At 36.1% G+C, this 22,532-nt stretch overlaps 1 protein-coding gene across 5 annotated transcripts in view; it reads left to right on the top strand.

Moving 5' to 3' along the window:
• The first annotated feature begins 3,048 nt into the window (after positions 1 to 3,048).
• The window catches only part of LOC140141524 (uncharacterized), an 87,137-nt gene continuing 67,653 nt past the window's right edge, over positions 3,049 to 22,532 (top strand). Inside the window, exons 1-7 of one of the 5 annotated variants that reach the window (XM_072163425.1) lie at positions 3,049 to 3,290; positions 3,644 to 3,713; positions 5,144 to 5,196; positions 5,501 to 5,629; positions 6,220 to 6,416; positions 6,874 to 6,951; positions 8,603 to 8,816. In XM_072163425.1, coding sequence (XP_072019526.1) covers positions 3,098 to 3,290; positions 3,644 to 3,713; positions 5,144 to 5,196; positions 5,501 to 5,629; positions 6,220 to 6,416; positions 6,874 to 6,951; positions 8,603 to 8,816 — 934 coding nt within the window. In that variant the 5' untranslated portion in view covers positions 3,049 to 3,097. Of the gene's footprint in view, positions 3,291 to 3,643; positions 3,714 to 5,143; positions 5,197 to 5,500; positions 5,630 to 6,219; positions 6,417 to 6,873; positions 6,952 to 8,602; positions 8,817 to 15,223; positions 15,651 to 15,894; positions 15,965 to 16,650; positions 16,704 to 17,704; positions 17,834 to 18,037; positions 18,235 to 19,024; positions 19,103 to 20,309; positions 20,524 to 22,532 lie in introns of those variants that run through there. The other 4 variants (XM_072163421.1, XM_072163424.1, XM_072163422.1 and 1 more) reach the window with 4 other exon arrangements.

Raw genomic sequence — 22,532 nt, 5'->3', positions numbered from 1 at the left:
TATCCAAATAGATACAATGTTTTAGAAATGTTCCAAAAAGTACACTGTGTTATAACTCATTAACAGCACTAAACCAAGTAACTCATTAACAGCACTAAACCAAGTAACTCATTAACAGCACTAAACCAAGTAACTCATTAACAGCACTAAACCAAGTAACTCATTAACAGCACTAAACCAAGTAACTCATTAACAGCACTAAACCAAGTAACTCATTAACAGCACTAAACCAAGTAACTCATTAACAGCGGCTAAACCAAGTAACTCATTAACAGCGGCTAAACCAAGTAACTCATTAACAGCACTAAACCAAGTAACTCATTAACAGCACTAAACCAAGTAACTCATTAACAGCACTAAACCAAGTAACTCATTAACAGCACTAAACCAAGTAACTCATTAACAGCACTAAACCAAGTAACTCATTAACAGCACTAAACCAAGTAACTCATTAACAGCACTAAACCAAGTAACTCATTAACAGCACTAAACCAAGTAACTCATTAACAGCACTAAACCAAGTAACTCATTAACAGCACTAAACCAAGTAACTCATTAACAGCACTAAACCAAGTAACTCATTAACAGCACTAAACCAAGTAACTCATAACAGCACTAAACCAAGTAACTCATTAACAGCACTAAACCAAGTAACTCATTAACAGCACTAAACCAAGGAAGTTTTCAAAGTACATGTATATGATTTATAGAATGAACTTTTGCAAAACATCAAAGTGATATTTTTCAATAATATATTGATTTAGATTATGAATATCGATTTTTTGGCTGCTTCGACCAACAATACCGCGTCTACCCTTAATAGAAATGCAAAATGTAATTTTAAATTTTGAAACAGGACTATCTGTTGCTATCACATCCTCTAATTTAACACACACACAAAGAAGGGAAACAACATGATTAGTGAAATATCGTGGTTGTTAAACGCTTATGTAGCACTGGTTTCTGTGCTGTCGGTGCTCGCTCCGCTCGCTATTCGAGAGGCGTCGCGGTTTGTGGAACGGGGCTAGTTCTACGCTTATGCAGCTAAATGCCGATTGCTTACAAATCCCGAACAAGTGTGGCTAGTGGCTACAGTTTTGATCACAGAAAGTGTTTGGCATAATTGTGATATATTGTTAAGTGTGCAGCTAGTTTCATTATCATTGAGGTACATGGGACTTTTTATTTTTTCGGAGAAGAGCAGGTAGGGCCACTACTTGATTATATTTCTACATGTTCATACTAAATACTCTGACAATTTAAGAAAATTCGCACAGGTCCGTTTTTTTTAAATCACATTTTTGTTCCTAAAATGGGGGCTAGGGCTGTAAAGACCAGTTATAGACAAATGATCACAGAAAGTGTTTGGCCCTAAATCATTGCGCTTTTTTTCTTTTATTGTAATAGGTCTGAATTATGATCTATACAAACATCTCTATTTTTGAATGTAACGGTAACATTTTGAGAAAAAAAGGCTCGAAATCCAAGAATGTTCCTTTAAGTTCTATGTCATTTTATTACTTATGATGCATATGAAACGCACTCGTTTATTCAAATGAAAATGGATACTTTAGAGTCGGGTGATACTGGTAGAATTCTTGCACAGGAACGAGGTTCTCGTGAAAATAAGTTGCTTGGAATGCTGGTGGTAATTTCAATATTATTATCTTCTGTTGCTCTGGTTGTGGCGTTAGTAAGCTTGACGCGGAATGGGGGTGAATCCAGCGTTATTGTCACTGCACAAGAAGGTAGGTTTCTTTAAGGCAAGTGCACGGCGCAGGAGCTATATTTGCTAGATTAAGCCATTTAACGATAAAACTGCAGTGTACTTTTTAAATATTGATCTAATAAGAAATGGAATTTATATTTCTATAAGACTTGCGGCTCTTGAAATAATAAGGCCAATTATGTAAATAAAAACAAAAGTTTTGGTCCTTTCCACCATCCCAAGAAGAAGCATGCATAAGGCCATATAAAATTAATGTTTTGGTTCTCGGCCAGAAGATTTTCATGAATTGATGAGGGAGGTGTTTTTTTTTTTGTTTTTTTTTTCAATGTAAAATTAGCATTGTCAGTAGTTTTCGGTCTTCTCCAACAGTGCTCGAGGAAACGATGAGGCCCCTTTTTTTTTTTTCAAATGTGAGATTCTGAGGGATAAACCCCATAGAGTACCACAAAAGACTTGGAAGTGATGCTTGTTCTCTAATAAACTTGTTTATATGTATGAAGATTTCATAAATCATTCCAAAGTCTAAAAAAATTGAAAAATCTAAAAAATAAAAAAAAAATGACAAATCCCAGAAATTGAGGAGGGAGGGGACGAGAACCAAAATATTAATTTTACACGGCCTAATGGGTGAAAATTATACCCTAATGTCAAGCTTTCATGTTGGGATCGCTTAGTGCCATTACCATTCGAATTGTGTGTCAGCTTTATTTGTCTCAATATTGTAGTGCAAGCAGCGCTAAGTCGTTCTCCTTTCCGACCAGCCTTAACGTGTTCCTATTTCTTCTATAAACAGATAATTCGGAACATAACGTGGATCTTAGTCTGATAATGCAAGTTAACCATCAAAACTGCCACCCCTCCCAAAAAGTCAAATTGCACAAACCCTGTAAATGCATAAAGAATAATGCATTCTAACATGTTCTCATCATTCAGGGATAGTCCAAGGGGGATAGATGCCGGGCTTGACCTGAATATTTGAGATTTGCATGGCTTAAATTTGGTCGGGTTCGTTCTAACTGCCAGATCTTTACTCAGAGATTAGAAAAGGTAAGGTCAAGCTGCGATGGTACACTAACGTCTGTCATTACCTCCACTTTAATCACGAAGTTCAACTTCGATCAACATAACACATCCTCGCCTAAAATCATCGCTGTATAATAATACATAATTGTATCGAGTATTAACGAGGAGCAGAAATTGACATGGGATATTAAATTATTAAGTAATAATAGACTCTCTTGCGTAAAAAGCTTCTGCTAATTCAACGATCTCAACTTGTTTATCGGTATAGAAGTATATATTAAGAAGAAACGTTATAACGTGTTATTTCCATTTCTGCATACAACGTACATTACCTCTATCGACGCTATGAATATGGAAACTTTAGATGCGAGTGACACTGGTATGATTCTTGCACAGGGACGCGCTTCTGGTGCAAATAAGCTTCTAATGCTGATGGTGGTTATTGCAATACTATTATCTTCCGTTGCTTTGGTTGTGGCGTTAATAAGCTTAACACAGAATGGCGATACATCCACCGTTATTGTCACTGGACAAGACGGTGTGTATATTTATCTAAATATTTTTTTATTCTTTGTATAATATGTCTCATCACAGAACACAGTGGAAATAAGTTTTTCTTGTTTTTTATTTTCGTTTTTGATTTTTTTTTATCCTTGGTTTGAATCCTTAATAATTTTTTACACAAAATGAAATAAGCGGGCTCTTTATTTATTAACGCATTATTCGAAATGACATAAAACAATTTATGGTACGCTAACAATTCTGGAATTAATGTTAAAACTTTTCTGGCAAATTATTGAAAGCAATCGCATCAAACAAATTTTCCGCTTGATTTTGATTATTTCAATTGCATCATATAAATGGTAAAATGTTTTTGTCCTTGTTATGCAGGCTCCAATGCGGAGGATGGGAGGATATGGAATATTGCAATGGGACATTACCAATCTAATTACATTTACATGTAAGAATAAGTAAAACATTGTAACAACATAATTTGAGAGTTTTTGTCAAGGTACATTTTTGCCATATCTGGCCAATGTTGGGTTTGGGTTAGGTAAGAATTAAAATTGGAGTTAGATTTAGAGTTAGGGTGGATAAGAATTAGGGTTAGGGTTATACATGTACTTGTGCGCAGGGTATTCAAGATTTATTTCAAAATGCCATTGCTCGCTAGGCTCGCAATATAAGATCACACAATTTAAGGTTTTAAATGTGGGTTCCCCAAAGTCTTGCATGTTTAAGGGAAGAAGTGCACCAAAAATCATTTTTTTAAACTAAACATGCTAGGAACTTCAAACTTGGGGTAAATTACACTTGAGACCAAAAAATCAGAAAAATCCAAAACAATATCTCATTTACATATTTAATTGGCGGCCATCTTGGATTTTAGGTGTCGGGTTTCAAAATAGAACCGGAACGCAACCGTAGATGCTAGAGATGTAATTTTTGTTTTAAATGAAAGTTAAAAAGCAACAAAAAAAAAAGTATGAGAGCAGATTTTTATAAAATGCTTAATTTTTGGAAAAAAGTCCAAAACCTGATAACGCCAAAAAAGTGATTTTTTGACCTAAAAAATGTGACAGTGCGTCAAAACAAAAACAAAATTCAAAAATCTACTCTCATACTTTTTTTTACAAATAACAAAACACACATTCTGTGAAAATTTCATTCAAATCCATCGGTTCTATTTTGAAGGCTCAAAAAGGCAAAATTAGAAAAATCCTAGAAACATCTAGAAACACCTTTTAAATTTTTTATGCAAATTAGATGGCAATTTATTATATCCAACATGTAAAAGAAGCAGGTACTTGATTTATTACAATTTGCTGTGAAGATAACATGATAATAGCGTATTTGCTTTTTGAGATACAGAATTTTGACTATAGAAATGTTATATATCGCCACATGAAAAACAATAAAATACATAATAAATATCACTGCTTGAAAAACAATAAAATACATTAATAATACATTTGATCGCGGAAGATGCTTCACTTCAAATCCCAGTTTCTTGGGAACTGTAAGTGCGATTTTTGTGGAATAAAAAGTATGTGAAAGAAAAAATTCTGTTCTTTTACCTGGAAAGACAATGAAATATCACCATAAATGGGTGTTTTTGCTGCACTTCTTCCCTTCCAGGGGAGGCAATGATTTCTAGGCCGGTAAAAAAGGGTTGGCAACGGTTTCTTTCTTGGCACGTCTTGAGGGGGGGGGGGGGTGGTTAGGCCTAATTATTGTTTGGCACGGCCGGGGAAGTGATTTTTGGAAACTCACTACCCTTGGGGTACACATAATTATTGCACCACCCTCACCCCTATATAGAGTTGTAACTTTGACTTTAAACCTCATAGAACTTAGTTTTATCAAAATATAATGTTTTCTATTTTGCAGAGATCCGATATCTGGCCAGTTAAGGGGTTTTTTGGTAGACATGGTGAACGCGGGTACGTGTTTCGTCTTAGTTTTTAAAGCTAACTTCGTAAATAATATATCCAACTTTAGACACCACTGCAAATTTACTGGTAAAACTACATCGTCTTTGAGCAGCAAAAACCTCCTATGTCCCATTGTCCCCTTAACGTGTTTAAACTAAAACTTCCTATGAAATATATTGGCAGTTTTAAAGTATATATGAGGTTTTTCTTGTCCAACAACCACATGTACATTTTAATCAATTCAAAACAAAAATGCCTGTATTGTGCATTGTAATATGTTTCTTAACATGGTGTTGGTGATGTTCTTTAACAGTTTGTCGAATGGGAAATAAGAACTGTAACTTGGTGTATGACGTCTGGCAACACTGTTGGGATTCAGAAAAAGGCCAAGTACAACGAGGAGGTGTTGGTCTAATGAGTGGATGGTATGATGCTTGCGCAGGTAATTAATATTTAAAGTATGTATCACAAAATGCCCCAGCAAATACACAACGTTTTAATACAGAAAAGGTTTAAATGTCGGGTTGTATAAAGGGTATAAAACGTTTCAAAAACATTCATAAAATTGAAAACGTTCTATACAGAATGTTATGTAACTGCTGACAAATTATTTTGCAAAAATGTTTGCCTAAAATATTATACAATAACATTTTAAAAACATATTCGTGCTCTTTTTGTAACCCGATATTTTGGATAAACGTTTTAAGAAGATTTGTGTGTTTGTTGGGACATTGCATATTGCGTGCATTGTTGACGGTTTAAATTGTTGACGCCCTACCCCCTCCATTTTAAAATCCTGGATACGCTCCTAAAGGCAAATATCTTACATTTTAAAGTTACAGTTTGCTTGTATGTTTGTTTGTTTGTCTTTTATTTTGTTTTTTAATTTGGTAACACTTTGCGGGCTACGGCCCATAGGCTATCAGATTTGAGTTGAATTAAATTCCTGATATAATTGTTTGAGTTGAATTGATGGGAATTTAAAGTGAAGATTATGGTAACAAATTGTTATGTTGGCATGTTCGCTTACAGGTTGGATTAAAAGTCACAGCAGAGCTCGGACTTTTAAATTCAGTAAGACATGGTCCAAACCTGTAGATTATCATTTCATCATCAAGACTGGAAACCCACGTGGATTCAATCCTACGGATGTAACTAATATGACGTTTGGATTTATAGACGGGTTTATCAATGATGAATTCTGTTTGGCTCGTCAAACTTCTATAAAGGTATGTTCACAGAGCTCTGGTGTTTATAATAACGTGTTCTATATACGTTACAGTTTTAGGAAAAGAAAGAAACCCAGGCCTTGTAAGTTAGGCGGTTAACTTCTTATGTTAGCCGACCAGCAACCCAAGTTTCCCAAGGGTTGTAAAAGTGGAAGCCTTGTTTTTGTACTTGGAGTAGGTGGTTTCGGCCCCTGGCCACATTTGTGTACGTACTTATAACGTCGTAAACAAGTTATTGCTTTTGACAAATATCTTCTGTTAACAAATAAGAACCAATTTCTTTGTCCATGGTAAGGGTGGTTGAAGAAGGTTGAAGAAGGCCGTCGTTATAATTAGAGAGTAGTAAATGCAATATATGGCACTTACGCTACAACCGTGCTCCACTAAGTGGTCGTCCGTCACTTTTGTTGTTAATTTATAAGCCAGTTTCAAAAATATAATTTGATTTTTTTTTCAGGGATCTACACTTTCAGTTACACAAATACATCACTACCCTTTGCCTGATGACATGTTAAATGCTGTTCTTTCTGGTGAGGTAGGTTATACGTTTCCATTGTTGCTATTACTCCACTATAGTCCTTTATGCCATATCGACTATCAGAAAACACACATGCAGATGCAAACCAAGATGAGGACATATTTAATGTCTACATATCTTTCTTTGTCCATGTGCTGTCATGCCAGATCCTCAGAAAATCGGTAATATCAGACAAGTCAAATGTTTCATTTTCAGAGGACTTTACTAGGTTCTCGTATCCATATGTTGTGCAGTGAGAGTCCTTGGTAGAAGGCCAAATACTGCAAAACGCACCAACCTACCCCCATCACCCACACACCCACCCCATCCCATCCCATACACCAACCCCTACACACACCCGCTCCCGCACCTCACCATATCCATTACACATACCAAACACTACCAACATCCTTCCACACACAACCCCACACACACCCCCACCACATATACAACAACGACAATTAAAAAAAAATAGAGACCAATAAACGAACCAAAAATGACACTAATAGTCAAAATCATGCTCATATGTGTTCAACGCATCATGCAGTTATTGTTAACTACATGTATGCACACAACACAGGGGCGCTCACAATAGGCAATTGAACCCTACTGGTAGCGCTGTGTTGTAGATATAGGATATGAACTAGTTAGCGTCATATATGTGACGTGTCATGTCATGACAGGTTATCAATTTTGAGGTTTTTACATATCTTAAATATACAGATATTTTGCTCCACAACACCGTTTTCCCCAATGAAATCGGACATTCCTAAGCGAAGATATTGAGTTCGCAAGTTATGGTATTATAAAATTGGAAATTGAGATATCGGCCTTTAAAAATATTATTGACAATGTTGAGAGTAGGAATTACCTTGAAAAATGTCTCAAAAATGCAAGATGCCAGTTATATTCCGGTCTGAAACTATCAGGCAATATTTTAACATAAAAAGCATCACAAATTCGCAACAAACACAAACTGTGATTAAATCACCCCGGGCAGATTTTTGGCTATTTCTCCATTTACGATCCTGCCCAAAAGTGTCTTTTTTTGACATGACATATGAGAAAGTATAAAAGCTATGATTTTAGTACTTTCTCTACGTTTCAATTACTTATTCTTTTCAAAATATCTGAATTTTCGACCCGGTACAAGCTTTAATAACGGGGGACCATACATTTGTATAAGAAAGAAATATATCATCTATATCCAAACTCCCTGTTATTCCAATGCACATTTTGCTTCACCGTAGGGTGTCACGAAACCGTAATAGGTACAAATTGAGTACTTTCTGTCAATCAAGTATGGTTTATTCTCTACATGTCAATCTTTATATCATTAGCATAGTCCTTATAATAACGGTGGACCGTCTTGATGAGTAAATAACAGCAAACCAGTGAAAAATACCCCCAAAACGGAGTCAGTGTAGCTCCGCCCGTACCTGTCAATATCGTTATTATCGATTGGATTAGTCGACCGTAGCGATTGGATTAATATTATCACGTGGTAATAAATTTGCGTTGGACAATCGATTACTATAATGGTTTAGTACAGCATATCTCGGTTTAATCTTCACTAAGCGGGTTTATGGCTGGAAAGGTCACAGTGAATTTGCCGTGGACATACGTGCACTATGGTTCATTTAATGTTATTATTTTTATTTTGTATAAGGTGGATGCGTGTATTGCATATAGCCATATCGATCTAAAACCTGGCTTGCAGAGACTAGACGATCCTGTATTGGACTGCTCTATGGACGCATCAGGTGCCGCTATTATGATGCGTATGGATAATCCTCTAGTAGAATGGTGGGATCCTGCACTGGAACGACTTATACAAACATCGGAATATTGGGAGATATGCCAGGACGTTAAAGACGAACATGGTATGGTTTATTTAGTAGGACACCGTGATTATTGAAAACGCTTCGGCAACAATGCATTATTCTCAACAAACATAAGCATAAGAAAAAAAATATGCGCTTAGTAAAATTATATCCCAATGTACTCGTTTTCTGGATATTGATCTCTGTTTTCCTGTTTTGATATCCTGCTTGTGTAATATTTAATATAAATAATGTTGCTTTTATTATATTCATTGTTGGAACTAATGTTCATAATCCGCAAGCGCAAAAGAATTAAGGCACCAGTTATATTCATCCCTTTATATCTTAAACAAAGTCAGATGTGAATATATCTCCATTTTGCTTGACAAAACCAAGTGAATTTTTACTCACTATAATATTTCATCCTTCACATCGGAGGACTTCATCAGGTATGACTGATATGGTCATCTGATCCACTTACCCGGGAAACTGGTTTCCGCTACTTCTTTTCCAGAGGATCGTAGACGCGACTTAGGAAATATGTCCCCTTCTCTCTGTTCATGGTCTTGGACCCTGTTCTTCTGATTTCCATCGCTTCCTGCACTTCTCTAGATTTTTTTGTCATGTTACCGCCCAAGGAAATATTGCAGTGAGTACAAATTCATTAGGTTTTGTCAAGCAAAATGGAAATATTAAAAAAAACCCTAATGAATCTATTCAACAAAGACAGATATGCCATAATTGGAACCAGCAGTCAATAGCTCTACGTGTATCATTTAGCTCAAGACCTCGTTCGTTGAAGTCGCTCAAGAAATAAATACACGATGATATAAAAACCCAAGGAAGATAGGAATTCAAACGTTGCAGTTTGATCCATTGCATGCTCAATTGATTTGTATACAAAGCGTTCTAAAAAAAAGAGAACTATCACAAAGCTTTCCATCGATTAGCACTTTTAAAATAGCGTCGTGCTTTCATTAATTAGAATATAAAAGTGCAACTTTTGATTTAGGTTCTTTCATTGTTATATACTTCGCTTTGTGTGTCCAACAGTACCGCAAAAATAGCCCAATCCGCCTAAACGTTGGAAATAATAACGCAGATGTACATAATTCATCGCCATGGTCTTCTGTCTTGATATCTATTTAAATTGTATGAAAAAAATACAAACAATATCATGCTATAGAGTCATGTGCCACATTAAAGAATTGATTTCTCACGACTTGGGGTTTTTTGTTGCGACAAACCCTGCGTTTCTAGTGCTGATGATTAGCCATACTGCAGTTACTGTCCGTTTTCCTATACACAATACACAGTGCTCTTTCCCATTGACGCGTGACCTCTACAAATAGCCTACGTTAAAAGTATGGGGATATGCCTAGTTAACGTCGCTGTGTGAAAAATAACCGGCCAATATTAAAAGTACTCTTCTAAAGTTCTAGAAAATATAGTTTTGTAACATGTCCTAAATTCTTAGCTAATTTAGATGTTTGGAAATATGCGTACTTTGGTGTTTTAGTTAATGTTATAGGTAATAGTACATTGCCTAGTTAACGTCGCTGTGTGAAAAAATAACCGGCCAATATTAAAAGTACACCAAAAATATGAAGAAATTATTTCCAAACCGTGTTAAGTCAACAATCATTATGTTGCTCATTTTCAAGAATGCTGGTTTACAAAAAGCACGCCATTGTCTCATTTCGTGAACAAAGGTACACATACCATTGTTTCCTTTCGTTTCCTTTATAATCGGTTACCCAACTGAAGCTATAATACCAGCTTTATTGCGATATCGCACATGTAAAACAGACACTTGTGCACAACCAGCGAAGATCCGATTTAATCAGTTGAGCTGTTTCAATGAGTGTTATCTTGGTTTAATAGCTTTTAATGGGGTTTAAGTCCTGCAAAGGTCGAGATGAATTCTACTGTAGACATGACTGCATCATGCTTTGTTCTGAACTTCGTCCTTTCCTTGGTTTGGCGTTCGTCAAACCGTATGCAAATCGTCGATAAGACTTTAATGTTCTCATATTTGATGCGATCAAGCAAAATCAGTCGGAACTCGGAGACATTCTATTTTCAGTTTCTTTATTATAGTCCAGAGCATTTACAAAGCTGCATTTTGCAGAAAACCCCATTGAAATTTGAAATTGAACAACCAGTTCCAGAGATATATATGAGCAATTAAAGAGTTTCCAAAACAGCAGGAAACAAAAGCAAATATTTCCTTTGTTTGGCTATATCTCAAATCAATACTTCAGAGTACCGCCTGATTTTGCATGATCGCATCACATTGGGTTTTTTTTTTTTTTTTTTTACAGGCCATATGCCCGGAAAAGATCCGAAGGAATTATGCATTGGATATTAACATAGTTATTCTCTATATTGTGCCATACGGGATTTGTCATCGTCAACCTGTAATGTTGTTAAACGTTTTCATTGTTATCTGCTGCTGTGAAATATGATGCTTCAATGACTCGGCTATAGTTGAACTGTAACCTTGACTACGCTCAAGCGTATCTTTGCACATTGGAAAAGAGCCTATAAGTTTCAAGCTAAAACAATTATCAGACTACCTACTGCCCATAGCGCCACCTGTAAAGAAAGTAAACATACTTATGAGACTATTTTTGTCAGTGTAATTACTAGTCCTTATGTACATTATGGTCCAAAAATGGTCTCATAAGTATGTTTACTTTCTTTACAGGTGGCGCTAGATGCAGGCGCATAACCTTTTCATGATAAGATCCTCCACTTTCTTGAATTTCTTCACTGTGGCCGCACCATCCGAAAGTGATGGACGTCCACTTCTTGGCTCATCTGTGAGGGACATGTGGCCAGTTTGGAAATTCCTTTTACAAAAAGCAGCAGTGCCATATGATGAGCAATCATCACCGTAGCGGATAGCTTTCATTTCATCATAGATTTTCTGAGCATTGTAGGCCTAACCCTTCAAATGCAGGAACTTAATCACGCTGCGTGCCTCAATTTTCACCATTTTACAGGTTATGCGCCTACTACCCATCTAGCGCCACCTGTAAAAAAAGTAAACATACTTATGAGACCAATTTTGGACCATAATGTAGAGAAGGACCAGGAATCACACTGACAAAATTTCATCGATATAGCTCCTTCGCTTCTGGGTGATGTCAAAAACTTTTGGATACCCCCTTATAGAACAAATAATGTTTATAGACCTACAAAATAATATATTAAGAAAAGTGAAAAAGGAGGCCTACAATAAGAAAGCCAAATGTGAATTGACACATCAAACATTATGTAGGTCCAGTAATAAATGCTAACAAGATACATAGGCCTAATAAAGATACACTGGCATGTTAATCTTTAACATTTAAGCCAAGTGGTTGGGTTGTCTGAAGTTTAGAGATCCAGTCTTTCTCAAGTTTCTTTCGCATGAAAGTGTCAGTCTTTGGGGGTTTGTCAATACACATGACAGTAATGTGATTTGCAGAATGTCCTGGGAGGTTGAAATGTTTAGCTACTGGTGTATTTCTGTTAAGACGAGCATCAGCACAATGCTCAGTCAGTCTGGTTTCCAGGATACGACCAGTCTCTCCCACATACTGCACTTGGCAATTAGCAGATATGATAAGGTAGATCACATTCTCACTCTGAAAATTGAGGTGTTTGTGGATTACATGACTTTCACCTGGATGTACGATCTTTTTCAGAATATACCTTTATTTTTTTCAAAACCGATTTTTTGGCATATTTACAATACTTACACATGTTCCAACTTAAATCTATGAGCAAACTGTCAAATTCGCCCTATTTGTAGTATAACGGGATGATTTACTGTTGGTCCGACATATTATAATTTTTCAGATTGTGATAATATGTCCGAACGATCGCAAATCGTAGTCTCCTACGAAGCCAGTTTGGTTACGGTCCCTCGGCTGCGTAGGAGACTAACTCTGAGGCCGCACTCGCCGGCCTAATATAAAAAGTGCGAGATATTTCGAGAGATAGAGGTGAAGTTTATGTTGTTTCTTCGCAAATTTCCAATGTTTTTTGCGTCCAAATGTATTGGGATTTCACAATGATTGCATATTAACTATTGAAAAGAAAAAAAGAACAATCTAAAAATTTAAAAAGATCGTACATTAAGGGAAGGGGTATGAACGTTTGGACAGTATTTATTGTGGGACATTAGGGCACATCAGACATATCGAATTGCATTCTGAATACGAAGAATGTCCTTCTGATATCAAATTATTTAGATTTTTTGAAATTCGCATTTTACACATTTTATGGCAAATCATTAAAAATTGATATTTTTGATATTTAACAGTACTTGAAGTAAACTTTATAAATCTGATGATTTATACTTAAACTGTATGTAGGTGGGATGAAAAGCCGACGATCAATTGAAAATTTTGACCTTTCGTACTGAAGATATGGATTTTTTTTCCCAAAACACTAAAAACAAATAGGTCTTTTTGAGAAAAAATCCATATCTTCAATATAAAAGGTCAACATTTTCAATTGATCGTCGGCTTTTCCTCCCACTACATACACTTTAAGAATATATCATTAGATTTATAAAATTATTTCGAGGACTGTTATATATCAAAATTTGAAAAATATCAAATTTTAATAATTTGTCATAAAATTTGTATTATATCGTGAATTTCAAAAATGAAAATTATTTGATATCAGAAAGACATGCTTCGTATTCAGAATGCAATTCGATACGTCTGAGGTGCTCTCATGTCCCACAAAAAATACTGTCGAAACGCCATAAACGCTCATTCTAGATCCCTTAAGGCTTTAAGAATGAAGGTCAACATAGGATAGCTCCCGATACTAAATGGGTGGTCTGCGTGGAATTCTTCTCAGGGAACAAGTTTGATCAACAGATCGGATGCCTATAATCAGGAGCATCAGATGTCGGTGCATATCAGTTGTGAAAAAAAATACGGTGGCCACACAAGATACTGATTGAAGTAAAAGAATTAAAACAAAATGATGGACACAATAATTAATTAAAGAAAAGTTGTAAAAAGTACAGAGAAGATAAAGGTGAAACTGCTTTGATAAACGTTGACTGAAGAAAATCGGTTGTGTATCTGTGTTGCGCTGGTAAATCTGTTTCTAAGATAATAGGTCAGTTTTTCATTTTTCATTTAAGGCAAGATAAGGTGGTGTCATGGGGTAAAGCTGCTCTGACCCATTTTGTGACAAATTTGGAAGAACAACTGTAACAAACTATTTACATGTACCATGTTCTAGCTGAGGCTATGGTCTTCCTTATTAAATGATCTGAGTACGAATGCAATTCGATATGTCTGGTGTACTCTCAGCTCCCACCAAAACACTGTATGCATGTTAATATCCGATTCCTTAAGGGTTGTAAATTGGCTTCCACAAATTTGGTGCGGTGTGGTTTATTTGTGTATGTGGGGGGGGGCAAAGGTTTTTATTTGAGGCCAGGGAGTTTTGGATCGGTATTTTGTTTCCTTATTTTTAATATTTTTTGCTAAAGGAAATTATCATAAAATGTACATACCGTAGGTGATTGGTAATGCAAAAACTGCACTTTCAGGGAGTGTTCGGAAATACCTTGGTTTTGTGGGTTGTGACGAAATTACAGAGAGCCTAAAAATCAGGTCCAGGTAATTTTATATAAATTTTGCATGATTAGACACATTTCGACAACGTTTTATACACCCAAGAATGAAAATAAGAAAAATCTCTAGTTTTACCTGCAACAATTGCCTTTCGCCCTCTTTTTTGCCCTAGGGAGATAACAGTGCCCCCCCGCCCCCCAATCGGTTGCAAAATTTAGAAAATCCCATAGGAACATTGCCAAAAACACGGCTCGTGCCCCGCCCCCCAATCAGACCCGGTGCCTCCCATCCCAATCATGGTCGGTGCCCCCCCCCCCTTCGGATGACCCACGCTACGCTACTGGGAGATATAGTAAGGCTCTAAACCACATAAGCCTGAGGAAAGTACACCGCCATTAACGTTGGCTACTAGGTTAGCTTTTAGAAGTCCTGTATTTAAATTTAAAAGTCTAGTTTCCATTTTATAGACAAGTATTTATTCGCAAAATCCATTTTCAAACAAATGAATGCTATTATTACAATTGACTGATAATGACATATTAATATTTTGTTTCGAATTTGTCTCGTGTTTAGATCTAGTCGCCATTCGCTGAATAAAGTATAGAACTGTCGGCTTGTTAAGTTTCCTTTTAGTTCTATATGTATGTACTATTTTTATTTTAATATCTATTTATCAATTTACGCTCTCCCTTTTGGGATTGAGCACTTTATTCAAAAGATAGTCTAACTTGAGTAAAATGTTGTTATTTATCAATTTATGTATTTTAATGTATACTTGAACGAATCATCAATCCAAGCTTCTTCAAATTACTAAAGTACTCAATTTGTATAATATAATTTGGCACTACTACAAAACCACCAATTCATGCATGTATCAACAACTCAAGTGCTGCTAGGCATTCAGCTGAGGCCAGGACTTGATCCCCGAACTTGACCAGTCAATTACGATACCAGCCGTTTTAAATCCTTTTAAGCTATGATGAAGCTCACAACCATCTACGAATAACTATATCTCAGACATATTGCGTACAATAAAGGGCTTATTATTAAGCAAAGCCGTATACAGAAGCCTATATCATTTCTACAACTTGTATGTCTACCTATAAAACAAATATGGAAACTTTAGATTCGAGTGATACTAGTAAAATTCTCTCACAAGAGCGCGGTTCTGGTGTAACTAAGCTGCTTCTCATTTCGGTGGTTATTGCAATACTATTGTCTTTAGTTGCTTTGGTTGTGGCGTTAATAAGCTTTGCGCAGAATGGGGGTACAACAACGGTTGCCGTAACTGGACAAGAAGGTTTGTATGTTCTCCGTGGATTATTATTATAATTATATTAATTGTATAAACGCATGGTTCGGAACAACGTGGAGCAAAATGAATAGTACGCTGCTAATGCTTGTATTGGTGTGAAACATTTTGATGAAAAATTTATGTTGATGAAAATAATGACATTATAAAGTGGCATACCAAGCAGGACACATTTTGATTATTTCTTTGCATAATATTACAAAGAATAAAAGGGTTTCTTCTCATTCCGCAGGCTCCAATGCGAAGGATGATAGAATATGGAATATTGCAATGGGACATGGAACCCATAATACCATTTACATGTAAGAAATAGTACATAAATTAAAACAAACGCCGGCGGTTTTTTGCAAGTTGCAATTTCTAAGCGTGAAATAATTGTGCGACTTGAAGTGAACAAAAATGTACCATGAAACCACATTTGTTATCTGGGACCATATCTTCAAAACTGTTTTATCAAACGAGATCTGCTTTGTTGCCAATTATAGCAGACAAATATGGCTTTCACATATAAAAACTTTGAAAGTTTGTTGCAAAAACATATTTTAAATATCACCACATACATTTGGTCGCTTTACTGGGAAACTCTAAGGCTTGTCAGTTTTAAAAAAAAGGCGTAGATTCTCAAACAGGACAACATATATACAATAGACCGATGCAAGATTGGCAATAAGAATATTTGGCCAGCTCATTCTTGGTGCTAAATATCGGTCGATATAGGTAGAAGTCTACAGTGGCGTAGCCAGCACTTTTTCAGAGGGTGGACAAAGGGGGAAAGACAACTTATAAGCGGGAGGGCAAACATTGACATAAAATGGTCAAAAATAGGTTAAAAGGTACAAAAATGGCCTCAAAATCGTATATATTGGGCGGCCACCATCCCACAGGGAGGGGGCAAGGTGTGGGCAAGACACAGGGGGCAGCTGTCCCCCTTTGTCCCCCTGGATACGCCACTGCTTCTAAAACATGTTTTCGTTTTTCTAATTTGCAGAGATCAGTTATCTGGCCAGGTAAAGGGATTTAGGGTCGACTTAGTAAACGCAGGTACGTATTTAATCTTAATTGTTTTCGTTGCATTCGTATATGTGAAGTGAACATCGTGTACGCGTTCGACTAATATTTCCATCGTAATAATAAAACGACGGTTCCTGTGTTTTTAGTCAAAATCGCACATTTTGACAAAACTACAGTCTTGATTTTGACAGGGCGTGTTAGTTTAATAACGAATAATTATTATAATCGTGTAAAAAACAGAATTTGGAAAAATATTGAGGGCGTCCTCTTCAACAAATGTTATAATATGGCTTTAATGCAGGTTGTACACACATAATATTCCAAATTGAGATGAAATGCTCTGCATAGCATGGTATTTTTGGATTCACGACTACAGTACTAAATAATTCGACTTACGTGATTATTTGGAAAGTCTGACAAAAAAGAAAGACATTTAGCCCGATCATGGGCCCAAATAGTGTAAAATACATTGTAAAGCTAAAGCGATTTCCATCTTTTTTTTATCTTCATGTTTTTATTTGCAAAATTTTGGGCGAAAATAGTGTTAAATACCAAATTGTTGCGCGCCACGCGCGCACATCGTCCCAATAAAGCCTTTTTTGACGCTCGAAAACATACAGTCTCTATGGAGTGTATGATGCAACTGTAATTTTTTGTCTGTGCTCTCGAAATTTTATTTCCCCCCCCCCCTCCTCCCACACCCACACACAAAAAAAGGCAGGCTACGCCCCTGGATCAACATAATTGGAGTTTAAATGACAAACGCTTTTAAAGTTTAAAACACCTTCTTTAAAGACATTACACTTACACTATTCGGCTTGAGACCAACAATGTCTTAAACGATCTAAAAACAATCATAATAGATTACATTTTGATCAGCGCGATTCTCAAAACAAGAGCGTATTGTACATTCGTCCAACATACCTCTGTCCTGTGTGCACCAATTCAAATCGTTCTGATTTTTTTATCATAAAAGTAGAGTATTTTGCATTAAGTTTGTTATCATGATGTTGCGTGATGTTCTTTTACAGTTTGTCGATTGGCAAATAAGGATTGCCGTTTGGTGTATGACGTCTGGCAACACTGTTGGGAATCAGAAAAAGGCCAAGTACCACGTGGGGGTACAGGGCTAATGAGTGGGTGGTATGACGCATGCGCAGGTAAATAATCTTATATAAGATCTTGTTGAAAAAAATGCATATATAGATAAATGTGGATAAAGTGACCTTAAGGAAATGGTCTCCCTATTAAAGTAAAGATTTATGCTAATAGTGACAAATACTGTTTATGTTTTCTTTGTCTGTTTATTGTGGTTTTTGTTGTCGTTGCTCTGGACCTCTTATGTTGGAATGTATAACTTACAGGTTGGATCAAAGCTCACAGCAGGGCTCGGACTTTCAAATTCAGCAAGTCATGGAGCAAAACTAGAAAATTCAATTTTGCCATCAAGACTGGAAACCCACGTGGATTCAATCCTACGGATGTAACTGATATGAAGTTTGGTTTTGTTGATGGATTCGTCAATGATGAATTCTGCTTAGCTCGTCAAACTTCTATAGAGGTATATTTCACGTCCTAATAAATTACTTGTACGTGCCAAATGTCCCTTATTTGGTTAATTATTAAGGTTATAAAACGTTTTGTGTAAAAAACACTACAACAACATTTTAAGAATAATGTTGTCAAAAAGTTATTGTAAAATATTTCGTCAACAAGTAAGGGCCCAGGTAGTAACGTTTGGATAGTACTTTTGTGGGACATGAGAGCACATTATAAGTCTTTTGCAATAAGCTTTCACTATGTTCACAAACTGCATGTTTGAATGTTTTTAATATGTTTTATAACCCGACATATTAAATGAAAAATAAGTAAGTTTTTTATTATATGCCCTCTTTGATGTTATTGATCGAGTTGTCGGGTGTATGTGTCAAATATCTGGTACTAAAGTTAATTTTTTATTACTTCTGTGGTCCAAGCTGTGCGCCAAGCGTAGACGAGCGTACACACAGAAGAAATAAACAATCACGCTGATTGGCTGATCAACGCACTTGACAAAAAGCCGGTTGACCCATTGGTCGTCGCGTCGGCGCGGCGCGTAGTAGGCGACCTTGTCACTTCTACGCGATCGCAATTCACCAGCGCGTACCCGGAACACGGAAGTAATAAAAAATTAACTTTAATGTATCAATCTTGCAATTGAATATCATTTTCCTTTGTCTTACGCCCTACTACTTCAAATCATAATTGTCGCCGCTCCGTTTTATAAATGTGTTTGCCTCTTTGTTTTTTACTATGATTACGGTGCTCGGGTCACGGTGTCTGCTAAATTACGATTCCTGACTCCTTTTCAGGGATCTACACTGTCGGTGTCGCAAATGCAACACTATGATACGTATCCTGACTTGTTAAACGCTGTTCTTTCTGGTGAGGTAGGTTAACTCAATGCTATTCTGCCCCCCCCGTTTATATATGTTGTTTATCTTAAGAACTCTGATAGGGGCACACTTAATGCTCTGCATGCTAGCCATGCGCTTCAATGGAAAAAGTTCAAGTTTTGAAATATTTTCTCAAAATATCAAGAGCTATCTTAAGAACTACTGGATGTTTGTACTCATTTTAATGCATTTTTCATGCTGATTCCAAATATAGTCATGAAAATTTACATTTCTGAAATTTTTGAATTTTTTAAAAAAATTTGAAACTTGTCGTCTGCAGTCGACACCCGCGTGAAGAGAGTTAAAGTACAGGTAACTGAAGAGGGGAAGTTTCCCCAAATCACAGCGCCAGGTAATGACCGGGCTGCCGAGTGCGAATGTGTATTTATTTTGTATGATTCATGTTTGTTTTAAATGTTGGTGCTTCTTTTCCCAAAATTTGACATTTTTGGTGATATTTCAAGAAAGTGACATGCCAAAGACAAATCTGTTGTCACATACTTTATTCGTTAATACATATCTTTTCGTAACCATTTCTCTCGGTGATTTACTATTGAATATCTATATATTTTGTGAATGCATTTTGGCGTTTCAATGCGTTTGAAGCTTACCATGAAATTAACGCTGATATCTGGATATTTTAGAATTTCATTCTGATGGTCCGCTATTGCAAACCAGCAAACACAAAACCTTTTTAATACGTTTTAAACAGGGTTTTGGTTTAGGTAAAAACGTTTTAATAATATCAAATGTCAGGTTATATTAAGGCCATGAAAACGTTTTAAAATGTTTTGTATGAAAACACGCTACAAAATATTTCTTAAATGTTTTCAAAATGTTATTGTAAAATATTTTCCAAACATTTTTTTCTGCCAAATAGTTTGCAACACTTAACATTGTGTTAGAATATTTGCAGTAAGTTATCAAGAAATGTTTTGAATGTTATGAAAACGTTTTATATCCTTTATATACCCTTTATATAACCCGACATTTAACGTTTTACGGCAACCTTTTCTAAACTTTTGCGAATGATGTCGAAAACGTTTTCTGTTTGTTGGGAACCACAGAATGCAGATTGGCTCTGGATATCTCACACCCCAACACATACACTAATTAAAAATAATCGTGACAAACGAACCCAAAATGTCACCAATATTCAAAACTATTAAGATATGTTCAACGTTCATTTTAATTGTGTTAGGTGGATGCGTGCATTGCATATGACGGTACCAATCTACCACCTGGCCTAACTACACTAGAAGACCCGGTGTTGGACTGCTCTATGGACTCGTCAGGTGCCGGGCTTATGTCGCGTATGGATAATCCTATATCAGAATGGTTTGATCCTGCATTGGAACGACTTATACAAACATCGGAATATTGGAAGATTTGCCAGGATGTTAAAGACCAACATGGTATGGTTTATTTTTGAGGATATTGTGATACTTTATTATTGACAATGTTACAGTGATAATACCTTATTCAAAACACAGTGAAAGGAAAATTTATTTATTAATAATATACAGACTTGACATTTAATATGGAATATTTTTTGCAAAATTCCATGACTGGTCTGGACGGAGTCTGCATAAACCGCACGGGCTAAATATTAGTTGGGGTGTGTCGGGAGATGGTATAAAATATTTATTTGATAGAAAAATGTGTTTTCCATAAGTTAACATTATGGTGCTCATAATGTAGCGAATTTGCCTAAAATGGCGGATTTAGGGACGTTGAATTTGAGCTTTGTGGGGGACACAATTTCTGTTATTCTGTTATTATTAATTTTATAGGAGTTTGAGGTGATATTTCTTAAACTTCGTCATCAATTGGCATTCATCACAGCTGAAATACAATTGCGATGTACCAATTTTTTGAACATGGGAGGAGCGCAAAATAGGGCTCGTAAAAGTGGTACGTACTCAGAAAGTTTGAATGGCCCCCTGGGGTCAAATATTACAAACTTACGGTACAAAAACAACTGTGCGGATTCCTGGTTGTCCAAAGAGCTCCCGCTGTTTCTTTGTGTACAGTAAGCTTATAACATTTGGCCCCAGGGGACCATTCAAACTTTCGGAGTGCGTACCACTTTTAAGAGCCATATTTTTCAAAACTACTCCGATTTTCAAAACTGGTAGATTAAAAGTGCATTTTAATTCTGACGAACACTTATTAGTATTAGATTCAGTAAATATCGCCTCAAACCTCAATAAATTTTAATACATTAAATTCACTACATTATGAGCCCCATAAATGTAAACTAATGGAAAGCACATTTTCTATCAAACAATTTTTTACACCATCTCCCGTTACACCCCAATTATTATTTAGCCCTTGCGGTTTATGCAGACCCCTACCAGACCAGTCTTTGGATTTTGCGAAAATATATTCCATATTAAATGTCAAGTATTAACGCTAGAACTACTGAGCCTTATTTTGTAACACGAACTACGAAGAGGGGGGTGTTGCGACCGCCATGAAATTTCAATTATAAACGTCATATACCATTATATTTGGTATTCATGTATAGCTATGTGCCTTCTCTATCCAGTGATACCAAAGTAAGTACAAATATTCCCCATATAATGTCGCTATGACGTCATAATGTGAGGGCGCCCATGCAATTTTGTAAAATTCTTGCTATGTGCAAAAGTATAGGCCAAATTGATTTTCGGCTAAAAATTAAAACAAAAATGCGACTTTCACCGATTATTTTCCTAAATATAAAAGGAAACGACTACTTTTACCTAACAAGTGAAAATTCATTATAGTCAATAATAAGTGAAATAGAAATCACCAAAATGAGTGCAAATCCTGATGTATATTTTATTGTACTCTTTGCAATGCAAGTTGTATTTAGTAATCTATAATTGTACACTAGTTTTGGTTTATCATTATTTTCATATGTAATATTCATTATTTAGCTTCTCTAGTGTATTTCAAAGAATGTCGCAAAGGCCTTGTCGCCATAACGTGATAATGCTACTTTATTATAATCGCCGCGTTCTCGTTTCTTTCCTCTATTTAATTATTTGTTTACTACCTTCATACGACTTGCGTTTTCGGTTATGACAAACCAGTGGCGTAGCTGGATTTTTGTGAGGGGTTGTGAGGGGCGGGCCCCACTGGGTCTTCAATGCTAACAAAAAGTCACGCCTATTTTGCAATCACAATATCGCATGTTTTTTGACATTTCATTCGTAAAGACGTAATAGTTCCAAATAAACAGTTCTACAACTGCATGTGGATACGGCCGGGGCCGAAATGACGAATTATTGTAAGGGGCTGTCTCCTCACCAGCAGCTAGACGCTTCGGCAAACACTGCTTAATTAAATTATTAATGTTATCCGAGGTCAAAGGTCATCAATCAGAGGTCATCCGGGGTCAAATGTCATATGGTGTCAACGAGGTGAAACAAAAATC

This window comes from Amphiura filiformis, chromosome 19 (assembly GCF_039555335.1).
Source record: "Amphiura filiformis chromosome 19, Afil_fr2py, whole genome shotgun sequence".
Lineage (NCBI taxonomy): Eukaryota > Metazoa > Echinodermata > Ophiuroidea > Amphilepidida > Amphiuridae > Amphiura > Amphiura filiformis.
The sequence above is the reverse complement of the archived record's forward strand: the minus strand, read 5'-3'. Positions and strand labels throughout refer to the sequence as shown.